The 21,753-nt window shown below is 58.4% G+C and overlaps 1 protein-coding gene and 1 long non-coding RNA gene across 4 annotated transcripts in view; both read left to right on the forward strand.

Annotated features, from left to right (window-relative positions):
* The first annotated feature begins 488 nt into the window (after window positions 1–488).
* Window positions 489–5,084, forward strand: LOC140903262 (uncharacterized). Its single transcript, XR_012156201.2, has 3 exons — window positions 489–1,385; window positions 2,379–2,508; window positions 4,706–5,084. It is a non-coding gene; the product is annotated as an uncharacterized LOC140903262 (long non-coding RNA).
* Window positions 5,085–6,604: 1,520 nt separating this feature from the next.
* MIDN (midnolin) overlaps window positions 6,605–21,753 on the forward strand; it is a 31,867-nt gene continuing 16,718 nt past the window's right edge. Inside the window, exons 1-4 of one of the 3 annotated variants that reach the window (XM_073324260.2) lie at window positions 6,605–7,038; window positions 10,334–10,559; window positions 12,057–12,144; window positions 12,424–12,486. In XM_073324260.2, coding sequence (XP_073180361.1) covers window positions 10,342–10,559; window positions 12,057–12,144; window positions 12,424–12,486 — 369 coding nt within the window. In that variant the 5' untranslated portion in view covers window positions 6,605–7,038; window positions 10,334–10,341. Of the gene's footprint in view, window positions 7,039–9,444; window positions 10,169–10,333; window positions 10,560–12,056; window positions 12,145–12,423; window positions 12,487–21,753 lie in introns of those variants that run through there. The other 2 variants (XM_073324262.2, XM_073324261.2) reach the window with 2 other exon arrangements.

Here is a 21,753-nt window from a genome sequence, read left to right on the forward strand (position 1 = left end):
GGGGGCTGCGAGTCAGGAGTGAGGTGCATTTGCAGGGCTGCGTGTGGGAGAGCCGAGGCCAGGAATAGCAGGGGCCTGTGGGTCAGGCTTGAGGTGCATTCACAGGGCTGCGTGTGGGAGAGGCTGGGTTAGGGCTGAGTGGGGGTTGATGCTCAGGCTGGAGCTGCATTAGCTTCTCTGTGTGGGAGGGGCCAGGCCTGGGTGGGGGTGGGGAAGGGCTGTAGATCGGGCCTGAGATTCATTGTATGGGGCACAGAACCAGGAACTGGTGTCAGCCGCACCCGCTCACCCCCGAGCTCTCCGGCCAGCCTGGCTCTGGCGTCTTCCTTCCCCGGCCTCTCGAGGGAGCGGTGACAAGCAGCCCTGCGCCCCAGCCCACGGTGGCAGGGAGTCGCTATGGTGACTCAGCCTGGGGAGCCCAACCCGGCTCCCCAGATACTGGCTCTGGGACGTCACAGCCCAGGGTCCCTCCCGCGAGCTGCATCATCCCGGCCATGCAGGGAATTGACACACAAACCAGGGAAGAGCTAAAAATACCTCCCAGCTCCTGCCCCCGGGGTTCCTTGCAGCGCCTGGGGGAGGCTCAGCCGTCCCTGGAGGCGGGGGTGACATCAGACCCTATTCTGGGCAGGGCGGGGTGGTGCTCCCTCCATGGGTCAAACAGAGCCAGGTGCCCCAACCATGGGAGGGGGAGCAGACCCCCCCAATTATACACATGGCTGCCCCCCCACTAGCCAAAGGGGGCTGAGCTCCACTCCAGAGGGAGGCGTAAGATGCCCACCCCTTCCCTCCGGGACTGCGGGCTGGATCCAGAGCCTGTGGGAGGGGATGGGGTTCTGTCCATTGAAGACAGTGGACCCGAAGGGGTGGGGCACCCCTGCTGCCTTCCCAGCTCCCTCCGCCCCCAAAGACTCCAGGTTTGAAGGTGAATGATCGTCTCCCACCCCGGTACCCCAGGCCCAGCCACGCTCGCTCGGCTGGGAATTGGCAGCTCCTGCTCGCTCGCCACCCACGGCTTTCCCAAGTGCCTACCTGCGTCCCAAGCTCCCGCTGGCTGTGAGTGCCCAGGGCGGGGTGCGGGGCGGGAGCAGCTGCTGGGGTCTGAGGCCAGATATTCTTCATTCTGAGAACCTCCTCACACCCCATTCACAGCCCACCCCCACCTGCCCCGGGAGAAAGACTGAGAGAGGGAGAGTTCGGCTCGGGCAGCATTCGGGGGGCACGGGTACTGCTGGGGGCATCTGACCCCGATCTCTCCTCTTCAAATACAGTGCCCTGGCTCTCTGTCACTCCATGCCTGGGACAACCCCTCTGCCAGGCCGGTCCACGGGAGCTAGTCGTCAGGAGGGGGCTCCTGGCTCTCAGCCACGGTCACCTGGATGGAGGTATGATCCCCATCCCCTGGCATCTGGGAACTGCCTGTGGGAAGGAGCAGGGGGTGGCGGGTGTTTCAGGACAGAGCCCCCTTGTTGGGGGTAGACTTTTGTTAGGGTTCTGACCCCCCGCCCCGTCCACTCTGCCTGCGGGTTGTTTTCAGCCCCTAGCTTGTTGATTCATCCTGACTCAGTGACTTCACTTCCAGTTCCTCCCTGACCCTGACCTCAATTCACCTGCAGACGGGCGGGGTGCAGAGCCCTGGGAAATGCCCTGCCCGGGCATGGGGGGCTCTGTGCCCTCTGCACAGCCAGGTGCTGGGGGTGTCACTGTGGGGTCACCCGTCCTGTCGAGCCCCTTAACGCCCCCTGGCCTGGCACTGCCCTGGCTGTTCTGGACCCGCGGGAGGTCCTGAACACAGGGACTGCCGGCCTTGGAAGGCCAGTCCCGCTGCTAGGAACCACCAAAACCTGGTACCAACATCAAGGAAACACACTGGCCATTTCCACGGACGCAAACAGGTGTTGGCAGCCCTGGAAACGTTGCACGCGAGAGCCAGGGCAGTGGGGATGGTTGGTCTGTCCCACGGCAGCTATAAACCCCCCATCCCACTGTCAGGGCCTGCCAGGGGGCACTGCTTACTGGGGCAGGGAAGGGGCCTGGGGCAGGATTTGATTCGGGGCAGCAGAGGCCTGTGTGGGAGCCTAGATTGCCAGCCTGTTACTCATGGGAGCTATTGAGTCGCGCAGGGCATTGCAATGGGGCTACTCACCAGAGTAATTTCTCCCCCCTGTGACTAAGGAGTTGGCAATGAGACCCAACAGCAAGTACCTTAAAGGGGCTCAAAGGGGGAGGGGTTGCAATGATGACTGTGGGACAGAAATTCGGGCCAGTGTTGGATTGGCTGCTCTCACATGTCCCTGACTTCGCCCCACCGGGCACCCCCACCCCGGGGACCCAGAGGTGAGACCGTCCCCCACAATCCCTCATTCCTGTCTCTCCAGGGGCCTCGTCTGGGAACTGAACCTGGCTGGCTGTGGGCCTGGTGCAGAGCCCAGGGAAAAACTCCTAGCAACTTCATGAGCTTGGGAACAGGCCCTGTGTCCAGCTGCAGAGCGGGGGATGCCCCACCAGGTGTGTGTGAGACAGCGCTTGCCCTGCTGGTGCCCTCTCTGTACCCACCCTGGGGCTAGTCTGACGCCAGCACAGTGAGACTGGCCCCTTTGCACATCAGCTGCATCGCCAACGCCCAGAACTGGGCCTGACCAAATAATGTGATTTGACTTAAGAATCAGGAGGGTTTTTTAACTAACTGACATTGGGGTTTTTCCCCGCCATTGCCTTCTGGGTTCAGCACATGGCGTGTTGCCCTCAGGTCATGTTTCCCAGCGTTTCTCTGCAGCCAAGAGGGCTAGAAACTGGTTCTGTGGGTTGCTGTTTTTTTAATGAAACCTTGATTCCCCCCTCACCCCCTGACTCCTAGAGTTGGGGCTTCAGGGAAATACATCGAGATGCCTGATCAAATCACCAGGGTTGGCAAGGCTGAGATCAGCCAGGATTAGCTCTTTCAAAACAAAAGAGCTTGGATGCCCTACCATTTATGGGACCCTCCCCAAAACAGTGAGCGCTGGGATTCCACCCCGCCCCCCTTCAGGGGGCTGGGTTCTCAGGCACCCCCTAAAGATATGGGAGTGTCAGAGGAACTCCCAGCCCAAACAGACTCTTTAAAGATCATACAATCGGGGACCTTTGTGCCAGGAGAACTCCTTAAGAGACCATGCCCCAGAGACATACTGGGGCGCTCTGGGAAGTGCTCGAAGTGCTTGGGGGTGCTGTGGGGGGCACCCACTCCCCACTGCGAGCTCAGCCCCATGGATTCTGGCGAAGGGGGTTGCATAATCTGCTGGCTTCGTGTGGCCAGCGCGCTGCAGATGGGAGTAATCCCTGGCCGGGGTCAAATAATCAGATTGCAGGCGGCTTTCGTGCAGCCGCCAACGGGATCTCTGTCGGCATTTGCTCCTCTGAGAGTCTCTCTCTCCCAAAGCTCCTCAGCCATAGGCAGGTTGAAGAACTTCCCCCTCGAACGCCTCTGACACAGTACAGGCAATATGCCCCAGTCTGTCTTTATTCGTTAATGAGGATTCCCAGAGCAACGCAATCAACTAAACACACAAAACCCTGGGTTGATGGGAATCCTGGCTTCTCCCTGCTGTCACCTCTTGCGTCAGGCTGTAGTCTCTGGGTTTTTCCTAAAGCCCCAGCTTCTGGAGTCATGGGGTGATGGGAGAAGCTCAGTTCCTAGTTAAAAAAAGAAAAGAGCAAAGTCTCTCGCCCTTGTGGCTGCAGAGAAAAGCTGGAAAACGCAACACCCAGAGGGGGCACAAGACCAGAGGAAGATTCCCAAAGCAAATGCCGCCCCCCAATTCTCCCTCACACTGAACTTCTAGACTTTGTCTGAGGCTATATCTTAGGGCTCCCACGCCCCAGGCTTTGCCTTGGCACCTGCTAACCTACAATTGATTCCAGCTGTCTAAGGTATTAGTGGGAGGAAGGTGGGTAACCTCATCCCCTATTATCCTGGGGGAGTCTACATGAGGCCCCCAAGAGAGATGGGTTCAGGTGCCAGGTTTCCATCAGCACCGAGCACTCAGAAGCGCCTACCAAAAATTATGGAGAATCCCCTCCCCCATTGAGAACAATAGACAATCTCCCCCTGTCCCTACCTCTCCTACTGAGAACAATGGAAGTGGGGGAGCACTTGAGAAATCCTGACACTAGAATGCAGAAATGGGCATATTGGGAGGCTGGGAGAGTCTGTGGATGTGGGGGATCTTGAGAACTGCTCTTCTGTGGACAAAGGACCCGATTCTCCATCCCTAGTAACCTAGGAGCACCTACCATTTACAGATAGAACAGACAGCTTCCCCTCCCCCCAACCCTGCGCTGCCCCAGTTTACCGCTTTCACAGGGGAAATCCAGAGATCCTGTGGGGGTGGGGGAGGCATCTGAGAGCCTCTGGGAAATCTGGGTTGTGGACGGCGCTGTAGGGAAAATGCATTCTGCTCCGTCTGGCCCGGGATTCCTTGCCCCTGCCCTCACAAATCCCCTGCCCCAGCTGCTTGGCATCCTTTAGGCAGACACACCAGGGTTTTTTTGGGGGGGTGGGCGGACAGAAAAGGGGCAGAGGCCAGCCGTGACCTGGAGCTGGGACACAGACTCTGGGTGCCTTTCCCAGGCCTGCAGAAGAGCTCAGTGGAGCTGGAAAGCTCAACTCAGAAGTTGGTCTAATCAAAGATATTCCCTCCCCCACCTTGTCTCTCTAATATCCCAGGACTAACACAGCTACAACAATGCTGCAAACAACCGTCTCCTAAGGTCCGTTTGCCAGGACACCAGTTTTTAAGGGCTGCACAAAGGGACGCTGCAGGCCCATGCAGGTAAACTCTCCCCTGCTCCAGGCAGAAACGCTGCTTTCAGCCTCCTATCTCCACGGCAATGTGAGATTGCCTCATTTAAGATGAGTCCGCTCCCCGTCCCCGCATTAGCCATCGTAGGTAGGGAGCCTTGTACTAAAGGGACAGGATAATGTTAAAACCAGATTAAAAAAAATCCCAAAGCAACGGTTTTTGTTTTCTTGTGCTCCCCTGTCTGTATCCACTCCTGTCCCTTAGGCTCTGAGGGGCAGGGACCATCTCTTTGTTCTGTGTTTGTACAGTGCCTCGCACACTGCGGTCCCAGGCCATGACTTGGGCTACAAGGTGTAATTCAATACGACTTACATTAGCACAGGATGTTAGATTCTTCAGCCTTAAATATATTTCACAATCTGATTTGCTTTCCCCTAGTGCTGCGGTTTGTTTACTTTTGCATTTCACTTAGGGCATCATAAAGCCAGGCTAGTCAGTTTCATGTTTGTTTCTAGTCAGTTTCACTTTCTGGGTCACCTGCACTAGGGCTAGGTGATTGTTTGGGGCAATGCTACTTTCTCCTAGCTTCTGCCAGCTAGTGCTCCAGAATCTGGGCCTTTATTAAAATAAAAATAACAAGTCCCTAGCCCTTATGGTTACAGAGAAAACTCTTCAATACAAGAACTGCGTGTAACCCAGATGGAGATGTCTCCTGAGTCCTAGGAGAAGGGTGGACTACCTCATGCCATCCCAAGGGGCATGAGCCCTGAAATCTGACAGTGACCATTTCCAGGGCAAGGCTGTGAACTATTTCACAGCTGATCACTGCCAAAAAGAGGGTGGGGGCACACTGTGAAGCTCTATGCCTCCTTCAGCAAGGAGATGAGTGGGTGAGGCCTCTGAAAGTGCCAGCCCCTGTCTGTTCCCCAAAGCTGCAGCGGGTCTCAGGTCGTAGGGCATAGATGTGTGTGTGGGCTTTGATCTAACACCTGCTTTGCTTTATTAGCCAGACCAAACGTAGCAACACTTCTACTGGCCTTAGAGCCACGAAAGGTCTTTTTTCCCCTGCCCTAGCTGAGCTGACTGTCCCTTTAAAGGTAAGTTATGATGAGAAAGCAGGAAACTGAAAGAGCTGTAGCAGGGTTCTCATCCCACGGCCGTGGGCTGCTTGCAGCCCAATCCGCACACAGCTGCGGCCTCTGTGACCTCCTCAGGGCCATACAGGTCATATGTATATATATAATATAGTGCAGGGGTTACTACATGGGGGGGGGGTCGCAAGCTGTCAACTTCCACCCCAAACCCCGCTCTGCCCTCACCATTTATAATGGTGTTAAATGTATCAAAAAGTGTTTTTAATTTATTGGGGGGGGGGTCGGACTCAGAGGCTTGCTGCGTGAAAGGGGTCACCAGTACAAAAGTTTGAGAACCATTGAGATAGTGTGTGGATGCCTATTCGGCTCATAATGGTAAACAGGTTGAGAACCCCTGGCTGTGGGATGGGCCTCTTTTAAGGCACTGAGCCGGGAGACCCCTGGTCAGCTCCTACCTCTGCCACTCTGTGCCTGTGAGACCACAGGCAAGTCACTTCCCCGCTCTGTGCCTCAGTTTCCCCTGATCCTCCTTCGTCTCTATTCAGCTGATACACGTTTCAGGGCGAATCCTCTCCGCTCGGTTTATGTACAGCGCCTAGCACCGGGGCCCGCCGGCCGCCCCTGCGGCGTGGGTAGCAAGGAGGCGAGCTGCGAGCCAGCAGCGGCGGCGCTTTACTGGAAGGCGGAACGGGGAACCGCAGGGGCCGCGCGGGTTGTGAAAGAGTTACTGGAGAGGGGCTGGCGCGCTCCGGCGCTGCGGGGCAGGTGTGGGAGTTGCGTCACCTCCAAGCTCACTGCTGACTCGGCAAGGCTGGGAGGCTTTCCGAGGCTGGCTGCTGCTCCTCGCTCGGGCTCCACCCAGGCGAGAGTGCGCGCAGGGGGGAGAGGAATAAAACTTCTCCAGCGCCTCCCCAACGCTAAAGACTAAGGCTGCCCTCCCCCAGAGCGGCGTCAAAAGCCCGAGACCTAGGCTGGGAAGGGAGCTGGATTTTCCCCTTGTTGTGCGAGCTCTGGACTAGCCCCGGATTTATTTGCCTTGGGGGACGATTCGGAGCCGGATTGGATCACGTGCTTTACCGGGATATAGTTTCTTTTTGGGGGCCCGAGCCGTTCCGGCTGCGCGCAGTGTAAAGGAGGCGAAGGGGAAGGATTCGCTGGACCTGGTAAGTCAGTTTGTGCTCTCCCTGGGGGGACAGGATTTCAAGGCTCTCTCTAGAAAGGGGGTTTGATTTCTACCAAGCCAGCGACTGAGGAAGCTCCCCGAGGAACCCGGCTAGGCACCACACAAGATTCCGGCTGGTTTCTTTTTTGCTCTTTTAAAGACAACTCACAAAAATCCATTTTTTTTAACGTGGGTCTCAGTGCCTTTTAAGGAATGGGGGCGGATTGTAGGGGAGAGCTTCGCTGGGTCCGATTCTGACCTCTCTGCCGATATAGATCCACTTGAGCTGCTCCTGGTTCACACCACAGTCTGATCTGCATCTATCGACTCCTTGGCGAATTAAACTGAGGATGAAAACTCCCTTGCCCCATTCTGGGGAAACCTTCCAGGAATCCTACAACGGCCAGATCCTATTTGTAATCGTCTCTTAGGGCTCCCCCCTCTCAAAAAAAAAAAGGTTTATTTCTGATTTCAACGAAACCGGAGCCAGCCTGAGTCGATTGGACTTACTTTTCGTTGGCAGTTCTGCTTTAATCGAACAAGGCATATGTCATTGAGAGACTTGGCAGGGTTGGGTGGTCTTGTTTTTTAAAGTTTCCTGACAAAGCCCTGAGAGAGTTTGTAGGTGATTTTTTTTTTTAAATCTAGTTTCAAATCCAGTGCCTCGGGGAGAATGGGAGACACCCTGTGTGGAAGAAAGAGATCAGAGACTAGTCACGAGGGGGTGACTCCAGCTCTTGGGGGGGCTCTCGTGTGGCTTGGTTTTGTTTAACATCAGAAATAAATCCTGTCTCCTTCCCAGACTAGGACAGGAGTTAAGGCTACTTATTTCAGGCCGGATATTTCAAGTGCTCAGCACCCACCCGGGGGAGGGGGGCACGTTTCCCAGCAATTCGGCTCCCTTGTGTGATCTTTTATGACCCCCATTGTCCAGAAGAACCCAGCCAGCTGCCCTCAGGTGCCAGAAAGGGCTTAAGGTGCGCTCCTTGCAACGTTTCTGGCCCTACACGCGGATCTGGCTGGCTCACTAACCTCCCCCTCGGTAGCCAGGCTGTTTACACACAGGATCTAATCGGGCTTAGGCGATTTTTGGTGCCAACGCCCGTCTTAACCGCCAAAGGAGCAGCTTGCCAGGTATCTTTGCGTTTATGTCGGGTGGCGCTGGGAGTGTGTGTGTTTCTAAGTGGCGCGACCGTTCCCGTCTGCACAGAGGACACACTATTCCCATTGCACTGACTGTCCCTGTGGGTTTCCCACACTCCAGGCCGGCTCGCCCGGCAGAGGGCGCCCTTGCTTTGCTGACTCATTCTGCAGCGTCTCTGGCTGCTGCTAATACCCCCCCCCCCCCTATAACACCGAGCCATACCTCCGGCCTTTAGGGGGAAGGGGGGGGCCCGAAATCTAACCCGGCCCTTGTCCCCAGAAAACCCTGAAGTTGCCTGGAACCGGAATTTGCCCAAGGAGGATTGCATCTGAGTCTGGGGTTTGCTCAGTCCGCATCTGGATTTTGTAACATTTGGATGTTTCCCCATCGCCCCCCCCCCGGCCCCCTCACGTCGGTGTCTGTCTGTCTGTCTCTCTTAACTTGTTCTCTCCGTGACCTCAGCTCACTCCGGCTTATGCGAAAGCCGCTGCAAAGTGCGTCCACGTTTCCCCCCAGCTCCTAGCCGGACTGGGTCAGCCCCGGGGGGGGGGAGGTGTGTATAGACGTCCCCAGAGCTCCCGCCCGGCTTGAGGACAAGGGTAACCCTCTTCCCCAGTCAGGCCTCCGCGGCAAAGCGGGGCTTTTTACACCCCCGGCCCGCGTTCACCCCACCGCCGCAGCTCAGCCATTGTTTGGCATAAGCTGCACCCTTGGCGTGTTCTGCCGCGACCACCTTCCTCCGAGTTATCTCCGGGGGTGGGGGGGCGAAGGATTTCCTTCCATCTTGTAAATACCCTCCCCGCGCCTTAGAACATTGGCTGGGCTGCGCAGGCTCGGGTCATTCCTCGCCTTTCCCGAGCAGCCCCCGCAGAGACAAGGAAGAAGCAGCTGCAAGGTGCAATCGCTCTGTGTGGGTGGGGGGTGGGGGGGGGCGTCTCGTCCCACGCCGGGACGGAGACCAGCCCGCAGACCTGGCCTCTGAGCGCGCGTGTAAATCTCCCCCCCCCCTTTCCCAAGCCCAGGGAGCAGCTGAGTCGAGGCTTCTCTGCGTAGCCCTTTGTTGTGAAGCTAATATATTATGAATGGCTTTTTTAAAAAGGGGGGGGCTGGCTTGGAGAGGGAGGGGGCGAGGAATCTAGCCAGGCACCAGCCAACCCTCCTGTTTCCAGTGGGTCAGGATCTGCTAGGCAAAGGCGTAGGGGGAGGGGAGGGGGGGAAGTGGGGTGGCTGGGGTGGGGGGGGAGAGGTCTGAAAGGGAGGGTGGAGTCAGCCTTCCACGTGGGGGAGCACCGGGCCGGCTGCGATTGGCCCCGGGTTGCCTGTCTCAACGTTCGGAGCGCCCGGATTGGCTGGAGGCTGCGCCAAGGACTAAGAAGTGAATGAGGGGGGAAATAAGCGCCGCCCCCCTATAGAACGTTGATACATTATAACTTTTTGTGTGTGTGTGTGTGTGTGTTGGTACCGTGTGTGTGTGCGCGCGCGCGTGTGTGTTACTTTCACACCGCGACACCGGCGGAGCTCGGAGCGGCGGCTGCCGGGTTCAGCCCCAGCGGGGGGGATTCAGGAAGGAAAAAGCTTCTTCTGCCCCCCCCACTTCTCCTCCCGCGCCCCCCCCCACTTCTCCTCCCGCGCCCCCCCCCCACCACGGAGGCAGCACCCTTCCTTCACACACAGCGAGCCCTCCCTGCCAGCAGCGTCTCCCGGCGAGATCCGCGTCCTCAGGAGGCATCCGAGGAGGGGGAAGGGAAATTCCCCATGGGAGAGTGACGTGGGGGGGGGTTTAAGGTTTTGAGGGAGGTTTAAATAGGGGCAGACTGCTGTGTTGTTCAGGGAGAGCTGGTCCCCTTCCCTCCCGCACCAAGTCCCCTCTAGAACCCCGCGCGAGGAAGACCTGGAAGGACCACGCGGATCCGGAGTGACCCTTGGATATTAAACCGGAGCGAGGGAGGACTCGGGAAGGCGATCCCACCCCGGCTGGTGTGTGTGTGTGAGTGTGTGTGAGTGTGAGAATCTGTGCGCGCAGCAGAACCAGGCGCTCTGGTCGCTCCTTTGTTCCCTTCCACTTCCTTTTTTGGTCCCCCAAACCTCCCCCCCCCCCGCGACCTTGATTCCCCCTGCCACACCAACCGCTCCTCCCTGCCCGCCCCCCCAGGTCACCGAATGGACCAGCAGCCCAGCGCCAGGAGCTGCAGCCGGGGTGCCCCAGCCTGCGAGGCCGTCCCGAACGAGCCCTCCATGAATCTGTACATCAACACCACCACCGGGACCCGTTATGAGCTCTCCGTCCCCGTGGAAGAGACGGTGGAAGGACTGAAGCGGAGACTGTCACAGAGGCTTAAAGTGCCCAAGGAAAGGCTGGCGCTGTTACATAAAGAAAGGTAGGTCTGGCAGCCCCCCACCCCGCCTTGGCTAAACTACCCCACGAGGGACCCAACTCAGGGGCTCCCCAGTCTGTGTCGGGGGGGGGGCAAGCAAGGATCCCCCCCTCCCCGCCGCCCCTTGGTGCTTTGGCTTCTTTAAAGTGGCTGGCAGAGGAGGGTTTACTCTTCGCCTCCATTGCAGAGCCCTGGCTCCTGCCATCCCCCCCCCCCCCCGGTGTATGTGTGTGGCCCCATTTCTCAGCCTCCTGCACTGAATGGGATGTGTCGGCTCCCCGAGCACGGCTGGGCTGAGCGGGGTCCCGGGGAAGCTTCTGCGATACGGACCCTGGACCTAAAATGGAGCCTCTCCGTGGGCTTTGATCCCACAAAACTTTCCCCTGGCGCTGTGTGTGTGTGCGGGGCCCCCTCCTGGCTGCACCCCGCTCGGTCGCCGCCTTGCACCGAGTCACGAGTGAGTGCGCGGCGCGGTGCCCTTTGTTCTAAAGGTTGAACCGAGGTGGGATCCCAGAGGCGGCCTTTTCTCGGCACGACGCGGCCCCCCCCCCTTTTCCAAAACCCCAAATGCAGCCGAGGGCAGGGACGGGGATGGGGGAGCTCTGGGGGAGCTGAATTCTGGCGTGTCAGGGCTGGGAGGTGGGACAGTCCTTTGTTTAACCGGAGCCAGGTTTGCTGCAGATCCGAGACTGGTCAATGCTTAAGGTGCGGGGGGGGCTTTCTGTGGGATATTTTGGCACCCCCCCTTCCCCTCCAGCCCCCTCCAAACAGTAGCCAAAATGGAGAAAGGAACCTCGGAGACTAAAATGAGGGGGCTTTTGCTCTTGATTGGCTCCCCCTGGCTGGAGCAGCTGCGTTGAGTGAATTAAGCACCCGAGCCTGTTGTCTAATTGAGGGGGGTGGCTGTGTGTGGTGGGGGTGGGGGAGAGAGCCTTTGCATCTATGATTACAGTACTTGAAAAAAGAAAGGGGGGGCGGGTGTTAGTTCCCCCCCCATGCTACCCTCCTCCCCAAACTGGTCAACGTTTCCTCTTCTCCCTGCCCCCCACCCCCAGTCATCTGAATTCTGCCTGTCCTATGGGGAAGGTTTTGTTAGACACAAAAGCTACAGACACTGCACGAGTTAGTGCCAATGGCTGCTTGACTGATTACTGCAGCATCATTCCCTGCCTCCTGCCCCTCGGAAAGAATGTTTACATGATAAACTGGAGGGGGAGAGACACAGACACAATTGGACGTTGTGGGGGCAGGGGCTGGAATGAGATTCAGGGGGTAAAGATAACTGGGGGGGGCATTGTGTTAAATGGAAATGAAAACCCCACCGCTGAACCTGTATCTCCCCCCCCGGCCTAGGCCGTTCAGATTCCAGGGAGCAATGAGGGAGCTAAGGAGGGTACCCGGGTTGGGTTCTAAAGCAAACCAGGCCCCCTTCCGTTAACTGTCCCTTTTTGCTCGAAGTCTGATGTCCTTCTCTCGGTCTATGTCTTTTCCCTTCTGCAGTCGTCTCAGTTCTGGAAAGCTGCAGGATTTGGGGGTCGTGGAAGGAAGCAAACTGACGCTTGTCCCCACAGTGGAAGCTGGCTTGATGGTAAATGGCCTTTTTATTCTCCCCCCCAACACACACACACTCGTCTCATCTATTATTAAAGGACTAGAATGTGATCTGGCTCAGCAGAATCGATGCCACTTCCTCCGACACAAACCCTTTTGTCCTGGGGTGGGGGGTTGTCGCTGGCACTGGGAACGCCAGCAAGTTGAATATTTCATTGGTTGCTCGGTAGCTCGGTGTATAAATAGTGAAAGTGACCTGCAATCCACCCCCTTGCCACACGCGCGCACACACCCCCTTTTTTATTTTTTCTTTCAGTCTCAGGCATCCAGACCAGAACAGTCGGTGATGCAGGCTCTGGAAAGCTTAACTGAAACTCAGGTGAGATGCCGAAATATTGGTGCGTTGACATGGGCAAAGATTTCTCTGCAGGGGGCTTGTATTTGACCTCCTCCCCCCACAGCTTCCTGGATGTACTGAAAGCTAGAGATTTCGCAACAGAGAAACCTAGAGGCCTGTATCTGTGGTGAAGGGATTTGTTACTGTACTGCGAAAAGGCCATGATCCAAATCAGGGCCCTGCTGAGCCAGGCCCTGCACAAACACTTGGGGAGAGACAGTCCCTGCCCTGAAGAGTTCAGCCTAAATCAGGGGTTCCTAACCTGCAGCCCAATCAGCACCCAGCTGCGACCCACGTGACATCCTCAGGGGCCATACAGGTCATGTGTGTGTATATATTGTGTGGATGCGGCCCACATACCACACAGAGAGCTGCAGGTGCGGCCCACAATGGTAAATAGGTTGAGAACCCCTGGCCTAAACAGTCAGTGGGAGGGGAAACCGAGGCAAAGGACAGTGAAGGGTCTAGGCCAAGGTCCTGACCTCAAGGTGCGATGTGGGGGTCCCCATTCTCGACACAGCGGGTGTATTTTGGGACTGATTTTCCCCATCCCCCAATTTAAAGACAAAAGCAGGATTCCTACCCTAACAGTTGCCTTTCCTGCGTGAGGGAAGACGGCCTCTTGCTATTGTTTGCAGAATCAGGCGGGAGGGGGAAGGAGGGCCTGTGTATATGCGGATCCTACCAGGACACAGCTTTGTGTTGGAGGTTTGCCCCTTCAGATCATAAGAAGGTGGTGGCGGCGGGGGGGGCTCTTCTCCCAGGGCCTGAGCGGCCCTTCCGGAAAACCGGCTGCAGCAGCTTTCGAATGTCTGCACCGTGGTCTTGAGCTTATGGCTGGGGAGGGGGCAGGAGGTGTCTCTGGGTTAGGATCACTGGCTGCGCTCCCAAAGGCGAGAGGTTGCTAATCAGACAAAGAGGGGGAGGGTGTCTTTTTTTTTTTTTTTCCCCTTCTTCTTCTCCCTACCCCTGGCTTGCGCTTCAAGGAAACCCTCCCATTGCTGGGTGACCCTCTGATGTGTGTCTGGGGGGAGGTGGGGAGGGAAGGAAATGGCAGACTGCAGCTGGGTGTGGAATTCACCTCTTCACCTCCCTCTGGCTTTAAAGTTGAGCAGCTCCTGCTTCTTTGTTTTCGGTCTCTTTTTAAAAACAAACAAACAAAAAACCTCTCTCCTTCCTCCCTGGCTAGCACTTGAGTTTATTTTTAAAAGACTTTTTAAGTCCCTAGTTTAATTCTGAGCCACCAGCATAGTGCTGGGGGCCACTTTCCATCCCCCAAGCTCTGGGCAAACACATGCTAATGCCCAGCCCTGCTTGGTACCTTTTTAAATGCTCTCCTCTGGATCTGAGTAGGTGGGAAAAACACACGAGGCCGGCTGCAGGGCTTCCTTGCAGCCCTGCCTGTCAGGACTCTGCTGCTGGGCACCTAGTGCTTTTCTAGGACCAGGCCCCTGGAAGGGTGGCGGAGCCACCGAGCCCCTCCATGCACTGTGCAGCGCAGCTCTCCCTCAAGTCACCTTGGAGCGAGGAATGGCCTTGGCAACCTGGAAGCTCTTGGCCCTCCCGCAGGCAACCTTGACTCTGTACGGCCCATTAACGCGCTGCTCGCTGAGCTGCAAAGCCAGCTGGGTGCTTCTGGGGTTGGAGGGTTCCCTGACTTCCTGCAGTGGCAACAGAGCACCCCATCCCCTGCGCTCGGATGTGGCTTCCCTGTGACTCTAGCCAGTGAACTCCTGGGTTCTGGCAAAGGGCTGTAGGCCGTCTGCTACGTGGCTTTTGGGCAAGAGTGTTTTTCTGGGTTGGCATGGGGCATTGGTGAAACGCTAGTGGCACCGTGGTTTGTTCTGGCAGAAGGCTTTGGGTCCCAGTTCCTCAGCTTGGTTTGGTGTCTGGTCAGTTGAGACCTTCCCCGTCCACCCCTCACCTGTCTCGGGGATAGTCTCAGAATTGTCCCCCCTTTCAGGGTGGGGGCCGAGCACACGGGGCGTGAGACGCTCCCTGTTAGCATTCTATGGAGAGCTGTTACTCCAGTTGCAGCCTGGGTAGGAGCCCAGAGCAGCATAGGAATCTCCCTGCACAATGCCTCTTTCTAGGCCTGGGAGGGGCAGAGGGCAGGAATCCTCCTGGGTCGGGCTAAGATTCCTGGCTGGGGCTTGCTGTCTCATGCCCTGGGAGGGTGGGCAGGGGCAGAGCCGGCAAAGAGGCTGGGGCGGGGTCCTCCTGCGTGGTTGGTGTGTGCGTGCGTTGTCTCATCTTGAAAACTTGTGTGATCGCCCAGCCAACATAGTAATGGGGGGGTGGTGGCTGCTTTAAGGAAGGGGGGGTGGGGGGGAGCTGGCCGACCTGCCCAGAGCAGGGCTGGCTTTGATTACCGTGCTTGTGTCTGCAGGATGGAGTCTGGTGCATTCCAGGCCTCGCAGCGAAAGGGTTTATTCCTCCTTTGTGGCTTGTTGGTAGCAGACCGCCAGAAGTGTGGGGGGTGGTGGTGAGGGGGTTAGAAGGTAGCTCCTTAGAGGCGCTGAATTGCAGAGATGTAGGCTCCCCTGGGTCAGTCTGTGTCCCATGCACCTTGGATGCAAAGTTCAGGTCCCCAGTCGAAGCTTCACTCCCCCACCCTCGCACCCCCTTCCCTTTCTCTCTCACAGAAGCTGGAGCCGGAAAAGGCCTCACATACCTCTAGTCTCTGTTCCCTACTGCAGTGAAACGAGTGGGACGCCAAGGCTGGGAAGTGGTGACCCCCCCTAGGTTTGTTGACAGGATCTCTGCCTCAGGAAGCCTTCTCTGAGCACAGAGGCATAGCCAGCACCTGGGGGCGGGGGACAGGAAACCACGCCTCTCATTCATGCTTCTCGCCTTGGTTCTGCCTGCGTAGGGCTCTCGGAGCACAGCAGATCTCCCTGCTATTAGACTTCCTCTGGGGGGTGGGGGAGAAAATGCCATCTAAGCCTTCCCCTCGGTACCTTAAGGAAATGACTACCGGGCAGGAGGCGTGGTGCCTACCCCAAGCTAGGGGCTGGATTCCCATGGCACTGCTGATGTCCTGGTAGCTGCCGATAAACTTCCTGCCAAAGCTCATTGCAACATTCAAGGGGTCGGATGATGCCTCTTTCCCAGGGGGGCTGCCCTCCTGCTCAGCAGAGCTGCTGGGGGGGTGGAGGGGTATTGCGCCTTGTCCAGCAGCCTCAGCCATGCATGCAACCTTCTCCACCCCAGCGTAGCTGAGCCTGCCTGCCGGTCTTGGGGAAGAGGGTCCTGGTGTCTCTGGGGCGCAGGGCACCATCCCGGACCCTGCCAGAGAGGGTAGGGATCTCTGCTTCCATTGGAAGGCCCAGCAGTGCGGATCCAGGGCCTGGCTCCGGGTCTGAGGTCACTAGGTGGCTCTGCCAGGAGGAATGTTATTTCTCAATGGTGGAAGTTTTTTGTGTTTTGGTACTTCGCCCTCCCTTCCCCCCGCCTCTTTTTTTCCTTCCTCTGGATGGAAAATCCCTCAGCGGCAGTGTCTGGTGGAGTGTGGGAGCCGGCGTCAGGGTTCCAGCTGCCTGCTCCAGCTGTGTGCAGCTGGAGAGAAGGTTTTTAAGCCTATTTTGGGGGAGGGCAGGGGCTGTTTCCTTCCCCCTCCGCTTCCCCTTGGTTTGGACCAGCCTCTCTCCTCTGGCTCTGAACTGGGCTGACCCATAGCATCAAGCCTGTGTTTTGTGGGGCGCTGGGCCCTGCCCTGTGGGAAGGGGGCTCTGCCCTGCGTGGGGTGCTGTATTCGCTTGAGTAACCAGGGCAGAGGACAGTCTTGCCAATAACATGGGGGGGAAGGCTCTGATTTCCTGCCCCCTCCCAGCCCGCGTTAGTACCAGTCTCCTCTTGCGCTGGTATCAGGGTGCCTCCCTGCTGAGCCATCCATCCATCCACTCGCACCCACCCTGTTCTCATCCCCTGCTGGGCGGTGGGGGGGGAGGCAAAGGTTACATCAGGGCAGGCGCTTGGAGAGAGGAGGGAATGCAACGTTCTGTGAGTCATCCGCATTTCTGGGAATCGGCAGGGACGCGCTCCCTGTATCTCCAGGGCTGGATTCGGAGACAGTAAATTAGATTTCCCTCCCCTGACTTGGCAACAGCCTGCAGGGTCCCTGCTGCTGGTGGTTCTCCTCCGCCCCTTCCTGGCTTCCCAAAGGATCTAGGGCAGCAGAATCCCTGGGGGAACTGGCAGGATCCCTTGGGACCGAGCACCACCATTCCCATCCTGGGTGCAGACATTCCTCTCTTACCTGAGGGGGTGGGGGGGATATTGCCCCATCCATGAGGTGTTAACAAGGGTGCTGGTTGGACAGGGAGAGGGCCAGTGGCCTTGTTCCAATGGCCAGTGAACTCAGTGGGAGCTTTTCCATCCCTGCTGTGGGCGTTGGAGCAGGCTGGCTGGGCGGGATGTGTTTATGTTGGAGCATCCTGCTTTCTGGTGGGGGGGGGAGGACGGAGGGCCGAAGGAATGTGCCGGAGTGTGGGGGAGGGGAGCCATCCCGCCCTGCCCCTACTCGGAGGGGGGGGGACCCGGAGAGGGCGTTCATTTGGCGTCGGGGATTGGTTGGTTAGGTAACTAGCGAGCCTGGGAGGGACCAGTGCGCCACTGTTCGCAAACAGGAGCACTTGGAGGAGGAAGGGGGATGGGGTGGGGGAGAGAGGCTGGGTTAGCTCGATAGCCCCTGTCTGGGTTCAGGACTTGGGCCGGTGTCATTGAATGGAAAGGCCGGGGGGCAGGTTGTAGGGCTGGGCTGTGGGAGGGGTTGGCACTGGCTGCCAGGCTAGGAGAAAGGGGGGTGCTATGGGTTTTGGTACATGGCTAGTGAAATGTCTGGCTGTCTCCACTCCCTTCCTTGCAGGGCTGGGGCAGGGGAGAGGGGATGGGGATGGGGTGTCTCCTGCTGGGGTGTTGGAATCTGGAGCTGTTCCTTGCTAGTCTCGGTGCTACCTCTGTTTAAACCTGCTCCTCCCTCCTTGGCGTTTGCAAGAACCGGCTGACGTGTGTGATGCCGAGGCCTGGCTAACAGCCCCCCGCTCCCCCCCCAACTCCTGGCCCTGCGCTCAGAGAGGAAGGGATTATTTTTAGTGCTGCTGGGAGCCGACAGGCGGTGAGCTCACGCTCGCTCCGGGCTCTCCGGTTTCCTTGGCTAATAACAGCCAAGGGTCAGGAAGGGGTGCGCAAGGAGGAAGGTGTGAGTCAGGCCCTCTGCCAGGAAGGAGAGGGAGCCTTGGGTAGCTGCTGACGTCAAGGGGACCTGGAGGAGTCTAGAGAGACTTGGGGACTGTCACTGAGGGTGTGGGGGGGAGGGGATGACTGGTTTAAGAGGGAGGCAGGATTGTATAATGGCTAGAGCAGGGAGCCTGGGGGACAGGACTCCTGGGTTCCCTTCTCGGCTTGGGGAGGGGGGTGTGTGTGTGGAGAGTAGTTGGGACATCTGGATTATCTGCCACTGACTCACAGGGGAGTCCTTCTCTCTCTCCACCTTGGCTTCCTCCCCCATGCCCTAGGGATGCTCATGAGGTTTCACAAGATCGTGGTCCTAAATGGCTTTCAGATCTCTGATGAGAGAGCATGGACAAAACCCCTCTAAGCTTGGAGGGGGAAACGAACCCCGCTTTCTCTGAGTCCCTCTGATTTAGCCCCAAAGTCTGGCCCACCCTATATATGCTGGAAATGGTCAATATTTTGCCTGGTGGAAGCCCACAGGGGTGGGTGTAGGAATTGGCTGCTCCTCTCCACCCCCTTTCTCTTTGCACCTGAGCCGGTAAGGGGTGATCAGCAGAGGGTCTGTAGGTAGTGGGGGAGGGGAAGGCCAGTGTGCTGTGGGGCCGATACCCAGCAGTGCCTGTTTCTTTAGGGGTGAGCGAGGAAGTTGTGCGGGGGCGGCTCTCTGAGCCCCCTCCCGTCTGGGGGTCCAGGCTTTTCTCCAAATGTTAATTTCCCACCTGTGAGGCTTTCCCCTCCCCGCTCCTGGAGAACAAGGGAGCAGTCTCCATTGAGACGAGAAGAGGGGTGGAGGGGATTCTGGGGTGCCCCAAAGCCTGGTTAGTTCAGAGCCCTCTCGAGATGCCTCTCTCCCGGGCAGCGATGCTCCCACACTGAAGACCCTTTGTTTGGCTGGCGGGGGCGAGCGCTGTGTGTTTGAATGGCTGGATGCTCGATTGGGGGGGGGCTGGGAGTCGTGACTGCTGGGCCTTTGATTCCGGGGGAATCTTTTGTGGCTGGAGGGAGGGGAATCGTGACTGGCGGGCCCGGGAGAGGACTCTGCTGTTAGAAAAGGGCTTAGCTGGCCCCTCTCTCCGGGAGTGTGTATGAGGCGCTCGCTGGGGTTGTGGGTTTATCGGGTGCATGTGCATTTGGGGGGGGGGTCCAACCCCCCTGCGTTGGGGCACATTGAGTTTTCCCTGCACCCTGTTACAGCTGGAGAAACTGAGGGTCATGAAAGCCACAGAGGCTGGGATTAGATTGGGGATCCTCTTCCCCCCCCCCCCGCCCACATCTAGGGCTCTGTGCAGGGTAGGTGGGCACACACATCCCCCCCCCCCGGGCCAGAGGAGTGTTCCCTCCTCCCCCAGCTGTAACCTTGATGGCCGAAGTTGCAGCATCTCTTTCACGCCCACCTCTTCCTCTGCGGCCTCCATCTGATGCGCTTGGGGGTTCGCTGTTATTTTTAAGCCGCTTTTCCCACGGCTTCTCAGAACTCAGCATCTCTCTTGGATGGGGGGGAAAGGGGAGGGTCTTGGTGTGATACCGAAGCTACTGCTGGGGCCGGGGAGAAGCGGGTGTAGGGGGAGTCTCCACTGCTGGACAAGCTAGGGCTGGGGAGGAGATTGGTGCTGGGAATGGAGGTAGCTGCAGACAGCAGGGCTGGCTGGGTGCACAGCTGTCCCTGTCTCGGTGCCCCCTTGGAAGCTTGGCCTGAGAACAGAGGCGTCCCTTCCGTTCTGTGGGGTGCATGAATTGCACCCCATTTGACATGCTGAGGGCAGGAGGGTCTGTCCGCCTCTCAGGCGCTTGCAGCCCAGTGCCAGCCGGCTTAGACAAATATTCATCTTCGCCAACAAAAGGCGGGGGGCGAAGTGTTTGTTCATGAATCCTCCCCTCCCTTCCCGGGACCCTCCTGAGCCAAGAAGCAGAGGGGCAGATCCTGCCCGGTCCCTTGCCCAGTGTTGGGCTGCTGCTGATTGAAAAGCCACCCCTCCCTCCGCATTAGGAGAGCGCGGGGTGCACCCGTGATCGATCCCTGCTGGGGTATCCTTCCCGTGTGTGTGTGTGTGTAACTAAACATCAGCACAGCCTGGCCTTCTCCCCACAACCAGGATTGTTGTGTGTGCGTCTGCCCTGCTCCCCTCCCTCTGTGCTTTTCCCCTGACTGCTGGGGGGGGGGGAGGAGGAGCTGGAGGAGAGGCTGGAGGAATAGCACCCCCCCCCCGGCCTGGCAAGCATTAAAGCCGGCCCCCCAGGCAGGTGGAATGTGAAGTGGCAGCATGGGGGGAGGGGTGTGGGCTGGGGGGCCCTGGGGCAGCACTAGCCGGGCCCTGGGGCAGCACTAGCCAGCCCCTCAAGCTGGGCCTTTAATATTCTTCCCCCCCCCGCCTTTTTTCCTCAGAGCAGATGGCGGGTGATTTACGCTGCCAGGCACCTCCTAGAATAAGTAATGGGGTGGGGGGGAACGGAGCCACGTTGGGATCTCTGGCCTTGTTTAGCTGTGGGGGCGGAGAGCAGCTGCTGGGGCTCTGGGGAAGGGTTTTCTTCCCCCAACCTCCCTATGATTTGGGCATCCCGTGCTTTTCATGGGAGTCCTTGCTCCCCTCTCCTCCCAGCTGCTCCATCATCTGCCACTCTCTGAGCCTGTGGGGTGGGGGGGAGATGGGGGAGGGTGACAAACTCCTCTCCCCTCCCCATTGTAGGTGTTTTGGGGGGGGCGTGGAGGTGCTCTGCCTCGCAGTGGCCTTTTTCACTGTGTGCTCTTGCCTGAGTCACGCTGCAGAGGGGCCCACCCGCCCCCGGAGCACTGCGCTGGGGGGGGGGTGTCCTCGCCTGCCCCCTCGCTGTCCTCTAGTCACCTTCCTGAGTCGCTGCCGGTCCCTGGCCACACGCTCGCCTGGCAGGGCTGCTTCACCCTGCCTTGCTCTGCGTGACTTGGTGGCTCTGCTCCGGGGGAGGGGGCAGAAGTGCCCCCCATGCTCAGGGAAAGGCTCCCCCATCTCTTCACTTCTCTTGTCCGGCAGCGGAGCTGTGGGTATCGCAGGAGCTTCAGACTGGCTCCTGGCCCCCCTCCTCGCCCGCTCTGCGCGGTTTTCCTGCCTCTCTGCCGTGGGCCGCGGTAACCTCTGTTGCGGGATCTGCACGGGCGGGGATGGGGGGCGTGAGGCTCTTCCCCCTTCTTCGCACAGAGCATGATACAGGGTTGGGGGGTGGGGGCTCCCTGAGAAGGCACTCTGTGGTCGCCCTCAGCGAGTGACACGCCACACCGGTGGTCTTGGCTGCAGAAAGGTCAGGGGTGCGTGTAGGGGGAGCTGGGAAAGGGTGACTAACGGCTCGTAGGTGACGGCTGCTGGGTGGGCAGAGCGTGAGAGCTGGCAGGGCTTCGGGGGAGCCCCGTTCAGCAAGGATCCTGTTGGCGGAGTGACTTTACCCCTGTGGGGTGGGAGGGACTGCATGGGCCTCCCACCCCAGCTGGGTCTGTATGGCCGGCCTCCCTTCTCATGCCACTGCAACGGCTCCCCAAGGTGGGGGCTCTGCGGTGACATACTCAGTGACGCCCCTCCAGCCTCCCTCTGTCTCTCTTTCCTCCCCTTCCTGGTCACCCGACTCCATGGAATCTGATCAGCGATGAGGGAGATTAATGTCTCTGGCCGCGCCCTCCCCCGGTGAGTGGTCCAAGGGTTCAGCAGATGCGTGTTTCCCTCTTTCCCCCCCAAGTGCTGACTTCTTCCCCCATCCCCAGCTCAAACGCCAGAGGCCCCTCCACTTCCTGCAGCCTTGCTCATTGGGGTGGGAAATACATCACAAGGCAACGTGGGGGGAGGAGGGGAGTGCCCCTCCTGAACTGCCGGACCTTGTTGAGGGTGCCCAGACACCAAGTGCTATGTGGGGCAGGCTGCAGTTTGATACATAGAGAGCTTGGATTTCCTCGGTCCTGCTCATGAGCCTTCAGGTTAACGAGGGCCAAGCTAGCAGGAGATTGGATAGAGCTGGGGCAAGGTGGTATATGTTGTGCTGAGCCCCAGATGGAGG

The sequence above is a fragment of the Lepidochelys kempii genome, chromosome 25, assembly GCF_965140285.1.
Source record: "Lepidochelys kempii isolate rLepKem1 chromosome 25, rLepKem1.hap1, whole genome shotgun sequence".
Classification (NCBI taxonomy): Eukaryota; Metazoa; Chordata; order Testudines; family Cheloniidae; genus Lepidochelys; species Lepidochelys kempii.